Source organism: Coturnix japonica, chromosome 10, assembly GCF_001577835.2.
Source record: "Coturnix japonica isolate 7356 chromosome 10, Coturnix japonica 2.1, whole genome shotgun sequence".
In the NCBI taxonomy this organism is placed as follows: Eukaryota; Metazoa; Chordata; class Aves; order Galliformes; family Phasianidae; genus Coturnix; species Coturnix japonica.
In genome coordinates this window covers 18,151,384-18,171,291 of record NC_029525.1, presented here as the reverse complement: position 1 = coordinate 18,171,291, position 19,908 = coordinate 18,151,384, and the positions used below count along the sequence as shown (strand labels likewise).

General features: G+C 62.8%; 1 protein-coding gene across 3 annotated transcripts; it reads right to left on the bottom strand.

Annotated features, from left to right (window-relative positions):
- Positions 1–31: 31 nt before the first annotated feature.
- On the bottom strand, positions 32–13,344 carry ZNF710 (zinc finger protein 710). Of its 3 annotated transcripts, none has more exons than XM_015873397.2 (6): positions 9,907–12,632; positions 2,760–4,126; positions 2,327–2,518; positions 1,886–2,060; positions 1,508–1,688; positions 32–816 (listed from the first exon to the last, which is right to left on the bottom strand). In XM_015873397.2, the coding sequence occupies exons 2-5, from the start codon at positions 4,101–4,103 to the stop codon at positions 1,516–1,518; spliced, it is 1,884 nt and encodes a 627-aa protein (XP_015728883.1). In that variant the 5' UTR covers positions 4,104–4,126; positions 9,907–12,632; the 3' UTR covers positions 32–816; positions 1,508–1,515. The 3 variants fall into 3 exon arrangements, with proteins under 3 accessions (XP_015728883.1, XP_015728881.1, XP_015728882.1); XM_015873395.2 differs by adding an exon at positions 13,084–13,344 and having other exon boundaries at positions 746–1,688; positions 9,907–10,021; XM_015873396.2 differs by lacking the exon at positions 9,907–12,632 and adding an exon at positions 13,084–13,344 and having other exon boundaries at positions 746–1,688.
- Positions 13,345–19,908: the final 6,564 nt, after the last annotated feature.

Below are 19,908 nucleotides of genomic sequence, written 5' to 3'. Positions count from 1 at the left end.
GTGTGCTCCCGGCGCAGCAGGCGGCAGCAGCTAAAGAATATTCATTTATTTAGAATTATTGCTGAACAACTCTTCCAACCGAGGAGATAGACCAAAATAAACACAGTAGGGCTTTGCACGGGGTGGGGGGGGGAGAGGGGGCAACTGCTCTGCAGACACAGTGCAGGGTGCACCCCAACAGCTCTCCAGCACAGTGCAGCGTGGGGTGCGGTGCTTTTTGGTAATGGGACAGAGGTAGATGTGGGGATACAGAGTGGGCATGGGGGCTGTGCTGGGGAGAGGGGGGGGTTGGCTGAAGGAGCTGCAGCTATAGGGGCACTGGTGGAGGGGGTGCTGAGCTGTGGGTGGGGGGCTCCAGATGCAGGAGCACCAGGCTGGGTGGTGGCACCCACCGGTCACACACTGCTGAGTCAGCACACGGCTGCCCCTCAGCTCTGGGTGCCTTCCCCCTCCCCTCTGCGCTGCAGGATGGAAACACTGTGTGCCCCAAGGATGGGGATGCAGTGTGCTGGGCTGGCAGAGCTGTGCCATGACCCAAGGGTGCCCCTGTAGCCCACTCCCATCACAGGGCAGGGAGGGGGCACAAAGCCCCCCTAGGCACGTTCCTTCCTGCAGCCCAGGCTGAAGATGCTCATGGGGCAGCAGTGTGCAGCAGTGTTGGTGCAGCACCTGTGGGTGTGGGACCCCCGTCCAGCCCCTGCAGCCCCTGCAGCCCCGCACAGCTCCACAGATCACACACATTACACAGGTTTACAGAGAACATTGCTTGAAGGAAACTGAACTCAGTGAAAAGATAAATCCAACCACGCGGCACATCTGAAAAAAAATAAATTACTTTCAAAATACCATCATTTGCTCAAGTTGAACAGGGTTCGCCTTCCTTTAAATACATCGCTCACCAAAGCCACTCTGTACTCAGAGCTGCTGCTTCCGCTGAGCTTTGCAATTAGTTTGTAAGAAAATACTCTTTGTGTGTGTGCCCTGTGGCCTCTTGTGGCCTGCCCCAGCTCACCACTGGTGCCAGAGCAACAGGAGCTGCCCTGGGCTGTGAGGAGCTGGGGAGCGCAGGGTGGTGCAGCGCTGGTCTCCATGCAGGGGATGCCAGGCTGACGCACGGCACAGTGCAGCCGAAGGGTGACCCAGGAGGTAGGATCAGGAGCGATGCTCATCATCTGCTGGGGCGCAGCCTGCCAGCTTCAAGTACATCACACAGGGCTGCGGGTGAGGACGGGGCAGGAGCCTGGCCACCACTGAGGTGTGGGGGATGGGGGGGTGGCAGGGCACCAGGCAGAGGGGCACTCCTCCAGAGGTTTAGGGAGAACGGGCCCCAGCAGGAACGGCCCCATGAAGGCGAGAGCTCTCCCAGGCTCCCTGCCCTGTGCCCAGCCGTGCTTCAGAGATGTCCCTGACTCCCCCCGCTCACCCCCCTGCAGCAGCACTGCACCCCAGCAGTTCTCTTACACGACGGGTCTATTTTGCCATCTCCACACCCCCCTGTGCCACCCACCGTCCTTGCTACAACATGTTGTAATATGCCATCTCCTTCATGGCCTGCTCTGCCAGCACACTGTCGTCTGGGGGGTTCTCCACACCCTCATAGCCGTATGAGTTCTCCTCCTCGTAGTCCTCCATCTCCTGCTGCCCGTCCAGTTCGGTGTGCTCAGCCCCTGACAGGTCCATCATGGGATCTAGGGCACAGTGCACACAAGCTGGTATCAGCCCCATACCCGTGGGGCCCTGTGGTCCCCACCCACCACAGCACCCAAGGTGCATTCACTATGGGCACTGTGGTTCGGTGCTGCTCCTGCAGCAAGCCAGCAGCAAGCACAGCACCCAGCCTGCAGCACACAGAGCCCAGCACAGTTCCAGCTCAGCCCACACCTACCTTGGCTGTCCAGGCTGATGTCCATCACGCCATGCTTGACCTTCATGTGCCGGCTCAGGTTGCCTTTCAGGTTGAACTTGCTGGAGCAGTAGGGACACTTGAAGGGCTTGCTGCCCGCGTGCAGGTGCATGTGGCCCAGCAGGTTGTACATGCGGTTGAAGGACTTCCCACAGACCTGCAGCAACGTTCTGGGGTTAGCGGGGTCCCGCAGCTCCCGAGCCCAGCAAAAAGCCCAGCAGCAGCCTTGGGGATGCGGCTGTGCAGACCTGACCTCACTGCTGAGGATCCCGATTGCTCCCCAGTGATCTCTAATGGGGCAGCCCACCCTCCCCACCAACCTCCCACCCCTTTCCTTTCCTGCTGCTATTTCTGCAGCCTCCACACTCACAGAGCCCAGCGTGCCAACCCCTATCCCCAGCCGCCCGTGGCGCCCTGTGGTACCTTGCACTTGAATGGCTTCACCGGTGAGTGCACAATCATGTGGGTCTTCAGCGTCTGCTTCTGCACAAACGTCTTGAAGCAGATGTGGCACTGGTAGGGCCGGACGCTGGTGTGGATGAGCATGTGCCGCTTCATGTTGGCCTGCAGCGTGAACTCGCGCCCGCACACCTCGCACTTGAACTCCTTCACGCCCTGCAGGGATGCGGGAGGCGGTGAGTGCGGGCGGGGAGGGGGCGGCTGAGCTGAGCTGCACGGAGCGGGCGCTGCGCTGCGGTGACACAGGGTGGGGGGTGGGAGGCAGGGGGACAGGGAAGGGACATCTCCCTCCGGGCTGACCCGCACTGCGGCCCCCCAGCGCCCTCTGCGGCCGATACGCCCCCGAGCGTGGCCAGGCAGCAGCCCCGGGGCGCTCCGTGCTGCACACGGCGCCTACCTTGTGCGTGAGCGAGTGCTGCTTGAGATGGTGGATCTGGCTGAACTCCATGCCGCACTCGGTGCAGACGAAGGGCCGGACGTTCTGGTGCTTCAGCATGTGGTTCTGCAGCTGGCTGCGGTAGTGGAAGGACTTGCTGCACTCCAGGCACTGGTACAGCGTGGGGCCCTGGTGCGTGGCCAGGTGCCGCTTCAGCTGGGTGAGCGTGGGGAAGTCCAGACCACACTCCACACAAATGTTCTCTCGGCCGCTCTCGTGCTTAGACTCATGCGCCTTCAGCTCACTAGGATAGGCAAAGCCTCTTCCACAGATCCTGCAGTTGTAAGGCTTGATGTCGGTGTGCAGCAGCATGTGGCGCTTCAGGTGGCTGGTCTGCGTGAAGGCCTTGCTGCACACCTCGCACTTGTGCGGCCGCGTGCCCTGGTGTGTCAGCAGGTGGGTCTGCAGGTGGCTGGGCTGCTTGAACAGCTTGTTGCAGTGCGGGCAGGAGTGCGGCTTGATGCCGTTGTGGCCCAGGATGTGCGTGACCAGGTTGTACTTGGAGGTGTAGGACTTCTCGCACATGCGGCACTGCCAGCGCTTCTGCCGGTCCCCGGCCTCCACCAGGTACGAGTCGTCGATCTGCACGTTGATGTCCAGCCGGTCCAGCTGCGCCTTCTTGCTGTGCTCGCTGTTGTCACCCGCAGCGTCCGCCTCCATCTCTCCCGGCTCCTGCCACGTGAAGCCCTGCTCGCTCTTCACCCGCTCGGGGGTCGCGGGCGCCTCGGGCTCCCCCGGGGACGGGGCTCCGCTCTCAAAGGCGCACGGTGTCGGCGCGGTGTCCCGCGGGTCGGGATCGCAGCCGCGCGGCTGTTGGTGTCCGTGCCGCCGCAGGTGCCGCAGGCGCCGGGGCTTCCTGCTGAAGGCGCTGAGGTCGATCATCTTCACGGCTCCGCTGGGCTCCGCCGGCAGCTCCGGGGCGGGGGTTGGCGGGGCACCGCGCTGCGGGTCGGCCTCGTCCTCCCCGGGCGCGGCCACCTCGAACTCCTCCGTCTCCGCCTCTTCACGCTTGACCTTGGGCAGCAGCCTCACCGGGGGCCGCTTCCTCCTGCGCGCGTGCTTCCCTGGGGAGCACTCCGCCTCCAGGGACTCGTCCTCCTGCCCGTCCAGCGCCGCTCCCTCGCTCTCGGGCTCCGCCGTGATGTCGGGCTCTCCCTCAGCCCCCGGCCCCGGGAAGAAGCCGGCAGGGCTGACGGTGGCCCCCAGCAGCTCGTTGTCGGACACCAAGCCCAGCACCGCAGCCTGTGCCAGCGACAGCACCACCACGGCGTCCGTCTGCGTCCCACACTCCGTGAAACGCTCCATCCCTGCGCCCTGTGCGGTCACGGCTGCGGGAGGAGACGGACAGCTGTCAGCAATCGCTCCCACCCCGTGCAGACCCCCGCGCAGCGGTTCCCATTGACACAATCCCGTGCAACTCAGGGACAGGTCACAAAGCCAAACACGGCTCAGTGGGACTCATCCCACCCTAATGCTGCCCGCAGAGCAGGAAGCACTGAAACTCAGCGTGCAGAGCATCCCAGCTGCCCTCTGGAGGCTTCTGCAGGGACTCCTCATGCTGTTTAATAATTCCATCTGCTTCCAGGAAGAAAGTCAAACAATTGCTCACAACTGACACAGCGATGCTCATTTGTGCTGGGAGGAGTGCAGCTCAGAGGGACAGCTAATAGAACAGCCAGCACGGGCTTGTTGGCAGCACAGGGATCCTCTGAGCAATGGCAATAGTGCCCATCCCCAGAGCAGGGCTGAGCAGTGCCACAGACAGCAGCGATCACTGCCAGCACTGCAGAGCTGTGCCCCAAAGCATCTCCAATCAGTTCCCACTGCTGCCGAGCATCCCTGGCACAGGAACAGCCTTGTGTGCTCACTCCTCACCACACGCTGCCCCAAGGAGCCCCGGGGAGCCCACACAGCAGAACCTGCTCCTTCCCAGGCGGTGGTTCTGTGCTGCTGGGGGCCAAAGCACCGGGAGCAGCCCTGCAAGAAGGAAGGGGCAGGGAGCACCCAGAGCCCCGCAGCTGACCCACACTGATGGTCCTGGCTGTGAGAAGCAGTGATGGGAAACAGCGGAGGGAGGATCACAGACAAAGCAAAAGAGAAAGTGGGAGAGAGAAGTGGGAGAGCTGCTTAAAGCAGCAGGCAGTCTGCGGTGGGAGCAGTGTGCTGGTGGGGAACACAGCCACTGTGTGGGAACATATGGGGTGTTCTGCTGTGTGGGATCACAGCCCCCAGCAGGGCCCATCCTTGGGGCAGGCGGGGCAGCAATGGAACAGCAGCCCCGGGTGAGCAGGAGGCTGCAGCTTCCTCCTGGGTGGGGGCGGGGGGGGCAAGGAAGGGACAATCTTGCTCAACGGAATTATTTCTGCAGCTGCAACAAAGAGGAGTCCTATGGGGGAGGTGAAACACGAATACACCCTAAGCCAGATGCTGCTGCAGTCCCAGGAGCATCCACGAGCCTGGAGAGCAGCAACCGAGGGCTGAGTATCACCCCCCTCAGAACAGAGGAGCCCCCAGACCGGGCTCTCAGCATCCATCCCGCAGAGCTGCAGGCGGAGCAGGGCCGGGCACACAGCGGTGCGGAGGCTGCGATGGGAAGCGCAGCGCTGGGGGTCGGAGCGTCTCACAGCGGGCTGCAGCTTCCCGGAAGGAACACAGCCCCCAGAGTCGTGCCATTCGTGCTGCAGGGAGGAAGCTGCACACAACAGGAGCTCCCTGGGGAGGAAGGCCGGGTCCCCTCTGTCTGTGCAGGCGGGAGGAGACGGAAAGCAGGAAAAGCTGCTCGGATCCGGTTGGGATTTTGCTCTCTTCCTCATTTTGAGGCAGCAATTACTACTTCTCACGTGGATGCCTGTCCCAGACCGTCTGATCACACCGTATCCAAGGGCTGATTTCTCCAAACCCACATATCATACCCCATTGATTACCCGGGACAGTGGCTCTGCTCCCCGCAGCCAGCGGGGCAGGACGGGTCCTGGTGTGGGGTGCAGAGCTGGAGCAGCAGTGGGGACAGCTCTGCTCCTCCATGGAACAGCACTGTGACGGGGAGCGGCTGCAAACACACAGCTCCCAGTACTCACGTGCCTGAGAAAAGCAAACAACCAAATGCTGCTGATAAGCAGAGGCTTTCAGAAGAATTCAGTGACAGATCCTACTCTGCAGCACTCTGAACAAGGGGGTGAGGGCTGCTCTCTGAGCTCCCAGCACTAAATACAGGCCCGTGGCACACAGGACCATTTGCACTTTGTCAAACATTGAAGCTCTTGTATGTGAGTGAGCTTTGCTGCTCAGAACAGAGCATGGGTGCAGCAGCCACAAAGCTGCTGGTGCAGCTACACAACACCACACTGGGGAGAAGCGGCAGCCAGAGGGAAGCTGCTGTTTCACTTCCCCCTCACACTTCCCCATGGCTCTCATGGGCCAGGAGAGCCGCTTCCCAGCACACCAGCTGGGCTGGGAGCAGCACCCCCAGCTCCATGTGCACACACTCGGGGCTCTCTAGTTGCAGAGCCACACTGCAGTGCTGAGAGCTGGGGAGGGGGGTGGTCCCATGGTCACAACACCCATCCTAGCACTGCTCCAGGCCAGCACCAGGCAGGCACAGGAAGGACCAAATGGTTGAACCCCAACGTTCCATGGAAGGGGTGTGTGGCACACCCTGCAGGGGGACAAACAGCTGCAGTAGTGCCCACTGTGGGCAGGAAAGCAGCACCAGGCAGATGTTCTCATACCCTGCACAGTGCACTCACTCCCTGCGGCCTGATCCAGAACAGCTCTGCACCAACGCACCCCTGACCACTTCTCACACCCTCATTACTGCCCCATTGCAGCACAGAGCCCCAGCTCTGCTCCCAGCCCGTCACTCCCTGAGCACCAACAAACAGCTGCACAAATTTCATCACTCCATTTTCCAGCAAAGCCATCTCTCTTCCAGGAAATCTCTCTGTGCAAAAATCCCCCACTATACCCACTTGTCCACATCTCCCCTCAGCACACCAGTTGCAGCATTGGGGTCGCTCAGGAGGGAGACCCACATCCACACTCCCCATCTGGCACTGTGGCTGTGGTGCTCTGGGGGCACCTGCTTCTGCTGTGTGCCATGCAGGGATCAGTTCCTGATACAGAGCTGCAGGCAGTGCCAGCAGCACCGCAGCCCGAGCTGAGCTCTTTGCCTTGCCCTGAGCTGCTGTGCCTGCTGGGCTCCCCATCCCCTCCGTGCTGCTCCAGCACCTGGGGCAGCCCCATACGCACAAGACCCTGCATGTGCTGGGGGCGTCGGGCTGTGCACATCATCTACAGCAAGCAGCTGATTGCTGCATCTTGAATATCTGCATGAGCACTTCTGGGCTTATTTTCTTTCTCTTCCAGAAGAGCTTTCCATCAGGTTTGATAAAGGAAAAAAATCAGCCTTTCATCTTTCAGTCTGTGTGCAGTTCTTCCATAAAGCTGCTTACAGCATCCATACAAATTTTAAGCAGAATAAAATGCATTTTTCCCCCTGAAAATCACAAGGAATCACCGCAATGATTCACAGCACCGACCGGATACTGCTCTGCCTGGGGCCGGGGGGTCTGTGAGGTGCCCACGGTCTGAGCTGTGCAATGAGCAGTAGAGTCCTGGGGGGGTTCTGCTCTCTGCCCATAGAGCACAGCAGTCCGGCTGGATTGCTGCTGACAAAGTAAACTTGGCCTTCCTAGAGAAATGAAACCAACATTTCAATTCCCTCCATCAGTGCCTCCAAGCTGAGTGCACCTAACTCAGCTCATTCAGGGAAACCATTAGCGGGTTCTATAGAGAAAAGAGAACAGCACTCAGCACACGCTGATCCACTGCAAGGAGTTATAGAGGGCATGGAGGGCTCCCCTTGGGGACCCACATTCCAGAGCCAAGGGCAGCCCCAGCCTGCACCGTGATGAAGCACCGTGTCTGGTGGCACAGCCAGGCTGGGGAAAACAGTGACGGTGTGTCTGTGTGGAACTGCATCAGGGAGGGAACGGCCTTCTGCTCATCAGGCCGTGTTAAAAACACGTGGATCATCAATACCTGGGGATCCTGCCTGCAGTCTCACTGCCACCCTCACAGCCAGAGGGGAAAGCAAACAGTGATGGGCTCATAGCCAGTGGGCTCCTGGTCACACGGGTGGAGGGGAAGGAGGATGATTCCCAAATAATGACAGGACGGGGTGAGCACAGCACAGGGCTGCCACAGACTGGCCTGCAGGGAGCAGGGCTGCACATACTGCCCTGGGACAGCCCCTGCTGGGACCCTCAGCCCAGCCCTGAGCACCCACCTGGCGCCCCTTCCCCCCCAGCACACCCTCTCCTCTCCTCTTCCTCTCTCTCTCCTCTCCTCTCCTCTCCTCTCCTCCTCTCCTCTCCTCTCCTCTCTTCTCCTCCTCTCTTCTCCTCCTCTCTTCTCCTCCTCTCTTCTCCTCCTCTCTTCTCCTCCTCTCTTCTCCTCCTCTCTTCTCTCTCTTCTTCTCTCCGCCACTCTCATCCTTCCCGTTTCCCTGGCAACCCCTATCTGGGCGCTGTGGATCTGTCCTCTGCCTCCCTCTTATCTCTCTCCTTTCTCTTTCATCTATCTCCTAATCTCCCTCTGTATTCCAAACCTCTGTCCTTTGCTTGCTTGCTTTCTCTCTTGCTTTTCATCTCCTCCCATGTCTCCTCTATCTCTGGGTTACAATTATTTGAATCTCACAAAGAAAAGAATCCTCTCCATGACCGGCCATGTCCCCTGTGCTGCCTGGGACCCCACGTCTCCCCGAGCGCCCGGCCGTGCTGGGAGCAGTGCTGAAGCTGAGCGCTTCCCCAGCCCCGCAGACAAAGGCAGAGCGCGGCGTCAGCCAGGATCGGGCAGTCAGAGCTGACCCACATGCTGCCCACGTTCCGTGCAGTGCTGCAGTTTGCGTTCCCTCTTCGCCTTCACCAGGTGCATTGCAGCTGGGACGGAGCGTCCCCGCACCGCGTCCTTCTGCCCCTCCGACACCGACGGAGAACCAAGAACCAGCGGCCCCGAGCCGCGCTCCGACGGCGCTCAGCTTCTGCTCCGGCTCCGAGCAGGCAGGGACACAACAGCCAAGGGGAAGCGGCGGCGCTCGGGGAGGCCGGTTCGCTCTGTGGGCGCTGGGTGCCACCCCCACGAGGTCCGGCCGCTCCCAGCCGCTCTCAGCGCCCTTTGCCACGGCACGGCGCAGCCCCGCGGAGCTTTGGAGCCGTCCTGCCCGGCGGCACCGCGACCCACGGCGAACCCACGGCCCCGCTCAGGAAGTGCCCGAGCCCACAGCGCTCAGGCTCAGCCCCGCGGCCCCAGCACGGCACTGGGGTCACCGCATTGCTCCTCTTCCACACCGAGCCCCCCCTGCCGCGCCTCGCCCCCACCTGCGCAGCAGAGATGCGGCCCCTCTGCCGTGCCCCGGGATGTCCCCACTCGCCCGCCCCTCAGCGCAGCGCGGCGATACCGGCACACGGAGCGGGTCCCTCCTGCCCGGCCGGGGCTGCCCGCACCGCGCGGGGTCTGCGGCACTCAGTCCCTCCTCCCTGCAAAACAGGGGGGTTGTTGTTGTTGTTGTTTTTGCTTTTAAGTGAAATAAACAGGGGAAGAGCGACTTTCAAGTTCCTGCTGCCGCAACGACTTCTCTTCTGCTCGGTCCCTTCCCTCTCCCAAAATAGAAGAGCTATTCAAAAAAGACGCGAAAAGAAAAAAGGAACTGAATAGAGGAAAGAGGAAAGAAAAAAATGGAGCCCCAAGGGGGAGGAGAAAAACAGAATGAAAAGACAGCAAAAGTAAAGAAAAGGGATGAAAAATAAAGGAGGGGGAAGAGAGAGACAGACAGAGAAGCTTTGAAAAGAAAGAATGCTCCCAGCCTGAATACAGTGTGCATGAAAAAAAGGGCGCTTGAAAAGAAACAGCCACATGAAATGACCTCTCATTCACAGACTGTGCCAATCACCACCACAATGTAAATCCTTTCTTCTTTTTTTACATTCTCTCTCTTTCCAGTGGGGGCAGCGGGAAAAGGAAGAAAAGCGAGTTAATTCTCAGCGCAGCGGAGAATAAATCTGCTCCCTTCTAACTCCCTGAAAGAGACACCGAGCCACTTTAAACGTACTTCTCTGCTAATCACACATGCAGATACGTGGAAAAGTCAGCGGAATTCTGCACGCTGGGATCCTGCAGGAGGGTCCGGCTCCACCGAGGGCCTCCGAGGAACCTCCCTTCCTTCCCTGCTGAAAAAAAGCAGCAAACAGAAAACAAAACCGAGCAGCCATGAGAGGCGATCCGAGCTGGAGATGTGGGTCAAGAAGCAAACCTCGCCGGGAAGGGAGGCTGTGGGAGGCAGGCAGAGCACAGGGCCGGGATCCCAGCACTGCTCCGAGGGCACGTGGGGCGCTCTGAGGGTGTGGGGCAGGTGCTATGGGGCCGCAGTGCCCCTGCGCCGAGTGTGGGCTGTGCAGCACTGCTGGCAGCATTGGGCTGGGTGCTGGGGCTGTGCAGTGCCTGCAGCACCGATACGGAGCTCCGTGTAGAGCGAAAAAGTGCGGTGTGGGGAGGTGAAGTAGCATGAGATAAAGGGAGAACCTGAGTGTAGGGAGGAGAGGATGCTGGAAGTGGGGCAGTGAGGAGGACGCTGCTGCTCTACCGGAGCGGGACCTGCACGTGGCCTGAGCCAAGGGGGGAAGCGCAACAGCAGCAAAACTTCACACCCAGCTCTGCAGGACGGAGCCACCAGGTGCTGCGGTGCTGCCTGGATGTGACTGCAAGAGGGAGCAGCCAAACGTTACAGCGTGGAACACATCCTGCCCAACAGCACAGTGTGCTCTGCTGTGCTATGGAGCCAGCGCTGAGTGAGGCAACACAGCACGAAGGCAACGCCACACTCTCATCATGTGCTGCCATTTTCCTCACAACCAAATTCTGCCTCTGCGTCCCAGCACAGAGCTCGGCCATGCAGGGCAGTGCTGGGCCTGGTGCTGCCTCCCTGCAGCCCACAGCAGGGCTGGTTTGTGAGCAAGAGCCGGCGCTGCCGACAGCCCAGCCCTTCCACATGGTGAACAATGGCCGGCTGGGAAGCGGCCCCTGAACTGCAACCACCACTACTGTGCTTTGGCTCTTACTTCTGCTTCTTCCCAGTGACCCACAGAGTGGAAGCAATAGGGTGTGGGGCAGTGATGTGGGTCTGCCCAGAGCTCTCCCAAAGCTCCAGAGCTGCTGCCAATGCTCCTCAGTGCCTGCACTGCATGCTGCTCACCATGCACCATCCCTGCACAGCCCTGCCCTGATGTGAGCAGCATGACCAACACACACTGCTTGCAATTCATCAAAGCTCAGGAACACGTTGGCAAACACCTACATGCACATACAGGGACCTCCTCCTCCCAGAGCCCTCCCAGGGCTGGTGCTGGGGCTCAGTGCCGCCTGCTGCCCATCTCAGCCCTGAGCCACAGCACTGAGGGAACAGAGCGAGTGTGTTTCAGCACAGAGAGCTTTGGGTCTGTGCTTGTGAGGCTCTGTGTGCTGCTGTGCTGAGTGCCCCCGGCCTGGCAGCCTGCAACGGCTGAAATTTCACACCAGAGCTGCATTTGGCTCTGCACTGTGTCTGCCTGCAGACCTGCATGGGAACGGCTGCACGGGGAGCTGCAGGTGCCCATGGTGTCAGCACAGAAGAGCACAGCAGTGCAGCAGCTCCATGCATTAAAAGCTGGGGAGGCCTGGCAAAGTCTGCCCACGGTGAAACCAACCCCGAGGTAATAGTGCAGAGAGCAGCAATGCGGGGAGGAGGAGCCCACCAGCACATCTCAGTGCTCCTCAGCTGCTTCCCAGGGCAGCACCTGGAGATGTGCACAGCTGAGGGCACTGGGCTGGATGCTCAACTATCACACACAGCTCTGGGAACACCTTCACTGTAGCAGCCTTTATAAACATCCTGCATCCTTGTACCTTGACCAACAGGCTGCTTTTATCCAAACGCATTTTCCTTTTGCTTTGGCAACAAGGGCTGCCCGAGCTGCCTGCAGTCTGTGTTTCCAAAACAACGTGCATTGCTGCTCCGTTTTGCACTTATTGCACCACGAAAGTCCCATAAATGTACGGAATATTCAGCTGCCTCCCTGAAGCTTCCCCGGGAGAGCCGTGGGCTGAGGGTCTGGCACACACCTGAGCTGTGCTCGTAACAGTGTGACCAGCAGCCGGGCCCCACTGCAGCCGTGAGTACGGAGCTGCCACGTGTGTGTTGTGCTGCTCGGGATCAGTGACAGCTGGGAGCCCACGAGCCTGGGCTGCGGGGGCAGCTCCCACGGGCACCCCGGGCACTGAGGGGGGTGAAGGCGCTGCTGGCGCATCCTGCCCCTCCTGCCACACCGAATGCCGACAAAGGAACTACTCATGATTGACTTAGTTACTAATTGTAACCCAGCACATCCTGCCGGTTATCAGGGAGCCTCCAAAGGGCTGTAGGAAGTTCCGAGCGCAGTTCTCACCCCAAAGCACGACCCAGCACAGCCGGGCCCCGGCCGGGCCAGCCCCTCCCGCAGCTCCCGGTGGACAAAAGGAGCCGAACCCTGGACCTGGCGGGGCGGCTCCCGGGGATCGCGGCGGTGTCACCCCCCGCCCCGGGGCCTTTCCCGTCTCTCTGGACGCTCCCCGACCCCCGAGCCCGGTGCGGCCGTTCGGCTCCGTCCTACGCCCGGCCCGGCCCCGCCGCCCCGCGCTCCCTCGCACCTGGGTGGCCCCGCTGCCGTCCCACGCCTCGCACGAGAAGCTCCGCGTGAGCAGCGGGTACCGGCCGGATGACGGGGACACACGGACGGCGCGGACGACCCCGACCCCTCTGGCGTCGCTCCCCGCCCTGCAGCGCGTCCCCATTTAAAGCGCGACCCCGGCGACCCCCCCGCCCCTCGCTCCGCCCGCCGTACCCCGCACCGTCCCCGCAGCCCCCGCCCCAACGCCGCGCTCGGGGCCCGGTGCCGCCGTGGGAGCGTTCCCGTACCCGGCTGCTGCCCCGCAACAGGTCCCGACCCCACGCCCCGCAGCCCGGCCCGGCCCGACCCGCAACTTCGACCCCGCGGCCGCGGAGAAACTTTGCGAGGCTGCGGTGGGGAAACTTGGGGCTGCGGAGCGGGGCGGGCGGACCCACGTGCGGACCCGGGCGCCGCCGCCGCCGCCTCCGCCCCGCACCGTGTCTCCCGCCGCCATCTCTCCCGGCCCGGCGCGGGGAGGCGGCCGGGCGGGCGGCGACGCGCGGGGCCCCGGGCGGGGGCTGCGGCCCCGGGGAGCGGCGGGGACTCACCGTGCGTCCCGCGGCGGCTCCGCAGGGCGCGGGGTGACGGCGGCTGCGGGCCGTGGGCCCGGCGCTGGGCGCGCAGGAAGGAAGGAAGGAGGGAATGAGGCAGGCTGACGTGAAGGGATGCAAAACAGCTCCTCCTAACTCGGCCGGGAGCGACGAGCGCGGCGGCGCCGGGGCCCTTTATCTCGCCGCCGTGGCCCCCGCGTCCCCCCCGCCGCGCCCGGACAAGTTTTCCGGGCTCGGAGCGGCCCCGCGCCCGCCCCCCCGGCCCGCTCCGGCCGCCGGCAGTTGCCCGGAGCCCGGCCCCGCTCCCGGCACCGCGGAACAAAGCTGCGGGGCGCGGCGCTGCCCGGAGCGGGGGCGGCCATCGAGACCCTCCCCGCCCCGCCGGGCCCGGGCCGCCGCCACCACCCGTAGCCGCGGGTCGGGAGCGGCCCCCGCCCGCAGCCCCGGCCCCGAGGCCGCCCGCCCGGCGGGGACGCGCGGGTCGCTCCGGGGGCGGCGGCACGAGGGGGCGCGGCGCGGGGCTGCTGCCGGCCCCACCCGGAGCCACGGCCCCGCCGAGCGGAGCCACGGGCAGCGCGAGGGGAGCGGCTGCTCCGCACGGAACGAGCCCGGCCGGGCGGAACTTCCCCCCTCCCTGGACTCCGCAGAGCGGTGCCCGTGCCGGGGGGGCGCCGTCGGGGGCGCCGGGCGGAGTGGGGAGGAGGGCGGGGGGGGTGAGGATCGGGGTGCGATGGGTGCGGGGGTACCGGACCGAGCTCATCGCCACGGCAGCGCGGGGCCGGGCTGACGCCGCCGCTCGGGGGTGTCTGGAACGCGGCGCTTTGTTCGCACACGCGGCCCGTTCGCGCTCCGGTTTCCGCATTGTGATGTGAAACCGGCACCGCCGGTACATGGACGGTGTGACCGAGCACAGCCGTCACCGTGAGCGTCCGCCGCCGTGTGCAGGGCGGCCCGGTGACCCGGGACGGGGCGATGGGGCGGGTCGTGGCCTTGTCCCCCCGGGGCTGCGGCCGGTTCGGGCGGCGGGGACGGGCTCGGGGCGGCGGTCAGCTCGGGCCGCCCGGGGGGATCGGCCGTCAGCCAATCGGCGTGCGCGCTGAGCGGACCCTCCGCCAAGCAGCCAATGGCGGCGCGCGGCCCGGATCCCCGCGGAGCCCCGAGCTCCGGCCCCGCGGCGGCGCGTGGGGGAGGAAACGAGCGGCACGTTCCGTTACCGGGAACGGCGGGAACGGCGGGAACGGGAACAGCCCGGCAGCACAAACCGCGCCGGTACCGGCCCGTGGAGCGGGAAGGACGGGGGGTAAGGCTGCCATGGGGCGGCAGCTCCGACAGCCGCATCCCGCGGGCACGGGGCGCTGTGACGGGGCGCGGCTCCTCCTTATCGCCCCTTATCGCTCCCCGTCCCCACCCGCCCGGACCGACACCGACACGGTCCCGCTGCGCCCGGCAGCCGGTAACGGGCGGACTCAGCCCAGCGGCCTCGGCCAATCGGAGCGCGCGGACACGATCCTCCCAGCAGCACACGAGACTCAGCCAATCAGATTCGACTCCTGCAGCACCCTCAGCCAACGGACGCGGCGCTTTTAGTAACGCAGCGGCCGCAGCCAATCACAGCGCGCGCACCGGCTCAGAGGCGGTATTTGATTCGCGGCCGCAGCCAATCGGAGCTGACGGAAGGATCCCCGCGGTCGTCGGGCCGGACCCAACGGACGGCGGCGGCCGCTCCCCCCTGCCGCCTCCCGGCCGCAGCCAATCAGAGCGTGCGGACGCGATCCCGGCCGCAGCCTCAGCCAATGGCGATCGGCGGCGGTGACACCTGCAGCCAATCGGCTCGCCGGGCCGGGAGTCCCCGCGCAGCCATTGGCTCCCCAGGCCGCGTACGTGTGTGCGCGTGTCCGCCGTGAGCGCCGCCCGCCCCGGTCCCGCTGCGCTGTGTCGCCCCCTGGCGGAGCAGCAGCCGCTTCGTCCCGGCGCGTCTCCGGGTGGGGCGGGGGCTTCGCGGGGGTGGGGGGAGAATGAGTCCGCCGCGCCCCGGTTCCGGTTCCGGTTCCGAGCGCGTCGTGCAGCCGCCGCGATGATCAGCGCCGTCCCGGTGTTCAACAACCACGGCAACACGCGGCTCGTCCGCTGCTACCGGCACCTGGTGCAGGTCGGGGGCTGCGCGGGGCCGGGTCCGTTCGGTGCCCGCAGGACCGAGAGACGCAGCGGCGGATCCTGCGCGACACGTTCCACGCGCCACGGGCGGGTCCGCAGCTCCCGGCGGTGCGGGGGGGTCTGTGAGCTGTGCGGGCCTGAACCGCACCCCGCGGGCGTATGGTAAAAGCGGCAGGTGTGTGTGTGTGTGTGTGGGCACACGAGCGCGCGGCTATGTACCGCACCTAACAGCTCATGTACCGGCCATACTACAGCTCATGTACCGCACTACGGGGCTCAGGGTCAATAGAATAACTTACGCATTAGAGTGTTTACAATGTACCGGCCCACTACGGGCTCATGTACCGGCACTATACAGCTCATGATACCCGGCACTACGCTCATGCTACGCAGCTACGGCCTCATTGTACCCAGCACTGCGGCTCCATGTACCGGCAACTTGCGCTCACTGTACCGGCACTGCGGCCTTCAGTTACCGCAACTACAGCTCACTATGTACACGGCACTACAGCTCATTTACCGGCACCTGACGCTTGCATGTACCAGCTTCTTACGGCTCATGTTACCGGCACTACAGCTCATGTTGTACCGGCACTATTGCTCATGTTACCGGCACTACACGCTCATCTACCAGCACTACGCTCATGTACCAGCACTGCGGGCCTCATGTACGGCACTCGGCTTCTTGTACCGCACTGCGGCTTCATGTACCGGCACTACAGCTCACTGTACCGGTACCACTACAGCTCATGTACCGCCACTGCCGGCACTTTCATGTACCAAGCTCTACGGCTCATGTACCGCGCACTACAGCCTCAGTTGTTACCGGCACTATGGGTCATTTGTACCGGCACTACAGCTCAATGTCACCGGCACTTACGGCTCATGTTTACAGCACTGCGGCTTCACTGTACCACGCAGTCTGTGCGGCTCATGTACCGGCACTGCGGCTTCATTGTACCGGCACTACAAGCTCAATGTTACGCGCCAACTACAGCTCATGTTTACCCGGCACTGCGGCTCAATGTAGCCAGCTCTTACGGCCTCAATGTACCGCACTACAGCCTCATTACCGGCACTATGAGCTCACTGTAGCCGGCACTTACAGCTCATGCTACCAGGCACTACGGCTCATGTAAACCAGCACTTTGCGGCTCATGTTACCGGCTACTACTGGCCTCATGTACCGGGCCACTACAGCATCATGTACGGCACTGCGGACTCATGTACCGGCACTAACGGCTCATGTAACCCGCCACTACGGCCTCACTAGTCACCTCGGTACTACGCTCATGTACCGGCACTACGGCTCATGTACCGGCACTACGGCTCATGTACCGGCACTACGGCTCATGTACCGGCACTACGGCTCATGTACCGGCACTATGCTCAGGTACCGGGGTACTACGGCTCATTGTCCGGCACTACAGCTCATGTACGGCACTGCGCCCAATGTACCGGCACTGCGGCCACTGATACCGGACTCCGCGGCCCATGGTACGCACTACGCGTTCATGTACCGGCACTACGGCTCATGTACCGGCACTACGGCTCAAGTGTCACCCGGCACTATGGCCTCACATGTACCGGTTACTACGGCTCCACTGTCACCGGCACTAGCAGCTTCATGTACGGCCACTACAGCTCAATGTCACCGGCGGAGCGTGCGGCCCATGTACCGGCACTGCGGCCATGTACGGCACTACGAGCCTCTCATTGTACCGGCACTGCGGCACGGTCTGTGCGATCCGTGTTCCGCGTGGGCTCGTCCCAGCGCGAGCTGTGCATCACGCTCCTCATCCCGCGCTGTTCCCCACCTGAGCCCTGGGAGCAGCTCCTGGCTCTGAGCTTGGATGCAGCTCCATGTTTCTGTGTGAGCGCTTTGCCCCTCGCTGCAGCGCAGCACAACATGGAGTTAAAGGGGGAAATAAACAGGAACAATGGAAGCGTTTGGAACACGGTGTTTGATAAACTTTGGTTTGAGCGCAGCCGCTGCGCTTCCTCTTGGGGGGACAGAACCTGGGGCAGGAAACATCCTGCTTTGATGTCCCGGGTGGAGCTGCACATAGCGGGGCTGTGCACAGTGCAGTGCAGGGCGATAAGGAGCTGCTGCCAGCAAAAAGCAAGGGGGAAAATCAGCGGTGCTGGAAACGTTCCCTTCCTGTTTTGGATCCCAACTTCTGAGCTCTGGGACAGAGAAATGGACGTGGAGGTTTGCTCCAGTGCTCAGGGCAGCTCAGGCCGCTCAAACCTGGTTACTCTGACCGTGCCGTTGGGTTGGCTCCCAGCTGCAGAGATGTCGCCAGGCCGGTTATCTTGTCAGGAAAAGTGCTCTTATCAAAGGAAGGGAAAGGAGGGGGGAGAGCGGTGAGGAAGGAGGAACACGTGGGGGTGGGGGTGACAGCCCTGTCTGCTGCTGTGCATCGGGCACAGTGTGCTCCTATGGGGCCGGGACCTGGCGCTGTGAGCAGCGTGAGCCGCCCTCCTCTGCTCTGTGTTGGTGAGGATTCGGAGACCCAGAGGAGGGAGAAAGGAGGGTTTGTGCTGGGTTGACTCCCGGCTCAGCCCCCCGGCTCTCATACATGCAGTGCTCACACCCAGCCCCACAGCCATGATGTGTGGCCGTGCTGTGCCCCGCGCAGTGCGCGCTGCTGGGTGCCGTCCCGTGGCTCTGCCTCAGAGCGCAGCGTGTTTTGCTCAGCAGCTGCAGGGTCCCAGAGAGGACACGGATTGTTCCTTGCAAAACAAAGGTTTCTCGGGACCGCTGCCCGGCTGGGTCGGGTCCAAGCTGGGCTGATGCCAGGTCCAAAAGGAGCCCGGTTTCCTGCATCCCTGATGGGCAGCGCGGGGCGGGCGCTGAGCTCACTGCTGGGTTTTCCCCTGCTCAGGGAGAGGTTCGTGGCACCGTTTTATTTCTCACTGCATTGCTCTGGTGATGTTTGTCGTGCAGTATTTACAAGCACAGTCAGCTATCATGGGCCATAAACCGATATCGTAACAACCATCTTCCAGTAACAACCTTTATCATGGAAGCAACCAGAAACCCATAAATCAGTTATCTGTGCAGGGGCGCTGTTGGAAAATGCTGGCTCAGCAGAGAGCTGTGCTGTGTTGCTGCCATGACCAAAGGTGTGTTGCAGTGGCGTGGCACAGCCACCTGCACTCTGGTTCTCATGTTCCAGACCCCATCCAGGGCCGTGTCTGTGTGTGCTGGGGGGCAGCTTGCTGCTCAGTGCTGTCTCTGTTCCATCCTGGGGTGCAGGGGAGGTGTGGGGCTGGTATGGGGCAGTGGCCAGGTTTGCCCTGTGGCACGCTGGGGCCACATGCTGCTCTCTCCTTGCAGATGCACTATATCCTGCAGGAGCTGGTGATTGGTGGAATGGTGCTGGAAACCAGCATGAATGAGATCGTGGCACAGATGGAGGCACAGAGCAAACTGGAGAAGGCGGAGGTGAGCGGCAGCATGTGGGGTTTGGTGCCCAGGTGTGGGTACAGGGCAGGGTGGGCTCCGGGTGCCTTGCAGGAGCCAGTGAGCTGTGGGCAGTGGGGCCTCCCCAGGTGCTCTCAGCCTGCATGTCCCCAGGGAGGGAGCGCAGGGTGGGTGCTCCCCATCGAGGGGTTCAGGGAGCAACCAGCACGTGGGTGTTGCTGCGCTGTCAAGGTTAATAGCACACAGTGAAACCTTTCTGGCCTGTTGGTGCTGTCATGGTGAGGATGCAGCGTGCACTGCCAGCAGGGCTGGGATGTGGGTGTGGGGCTGGCACAGCACACACTGCTCCCCAGGGGGGGGGCTCTCGGCTGCGCCATCCTGCACCGTCTCAGCCATGAAGAACATCAACCTGCCGGAGATCCCACGTAACATCAACATCGGGGACATCGGCATCAAAGTGCCCAACCTGTCACAGTTCATGTGAGTGTCCTGCTGTGGGGGCCGGATCTGGGGCTGACTCCTCTTGGGATTCCTCAGTGCAGAAATGTGCCCGTGGCCGTGGTGGAGACGCGGTGGTGCTGCTCCTCCACCCTCCTAGTGCGGAGCTCTCTCTGCCTGCCTGTGTCCCCCTGCCCACCCACAGACTGTCCCCCTGTGTCCCCCTGCCCACCCTGCTCCTGCTGGGGCCCTGTGAGGTTGGCACTGACGTCATGGGGCAGGGCAGAGGGGTGTGAGCTGCTGAGAGCTGCCAGCATGCTGTGCCGTGCCAGGAACACGTGCATGTGAGCAGTGAGCGTGTCCTTCTCCAAATAAACCACTGTGTGAACCTGTCTGTGGTGTGTGCTGCTGGGATGGGGCTGTGGGTCTGGCCGGTGGGGGGGAAATGGGGCCGTGGGTGCTGCCTGTGGGGTTGTGGCAGTGTGGCTCTGCGGCAAGGTGCCTGCCAGCCTGCTGCTGGGGGCAGGTCATTGCCTCCTGCTGGGGTGTGGAAGCCTGTTATCTCCTGTCCTCATTGCTCCCATCAGTGCCTGGGGCCAACAGCCAGTGAGTGCAGGGCTGGGCAGCCCTATCTCAGAATGGAGGTGCCCCTCGGCCCCTCCTGGCCACCATCCTGCCCTGGGCGCAGGGGCCTCTTCCTGCGCCGTTTCCCTCCCTCCAGCTGCGCTCCCGCGGGCTCTGCCTCCACTTCCCCTGGCAGGGAAACAGTGACTCTGCTTGGAAGGAATTTTTCTGCTCTC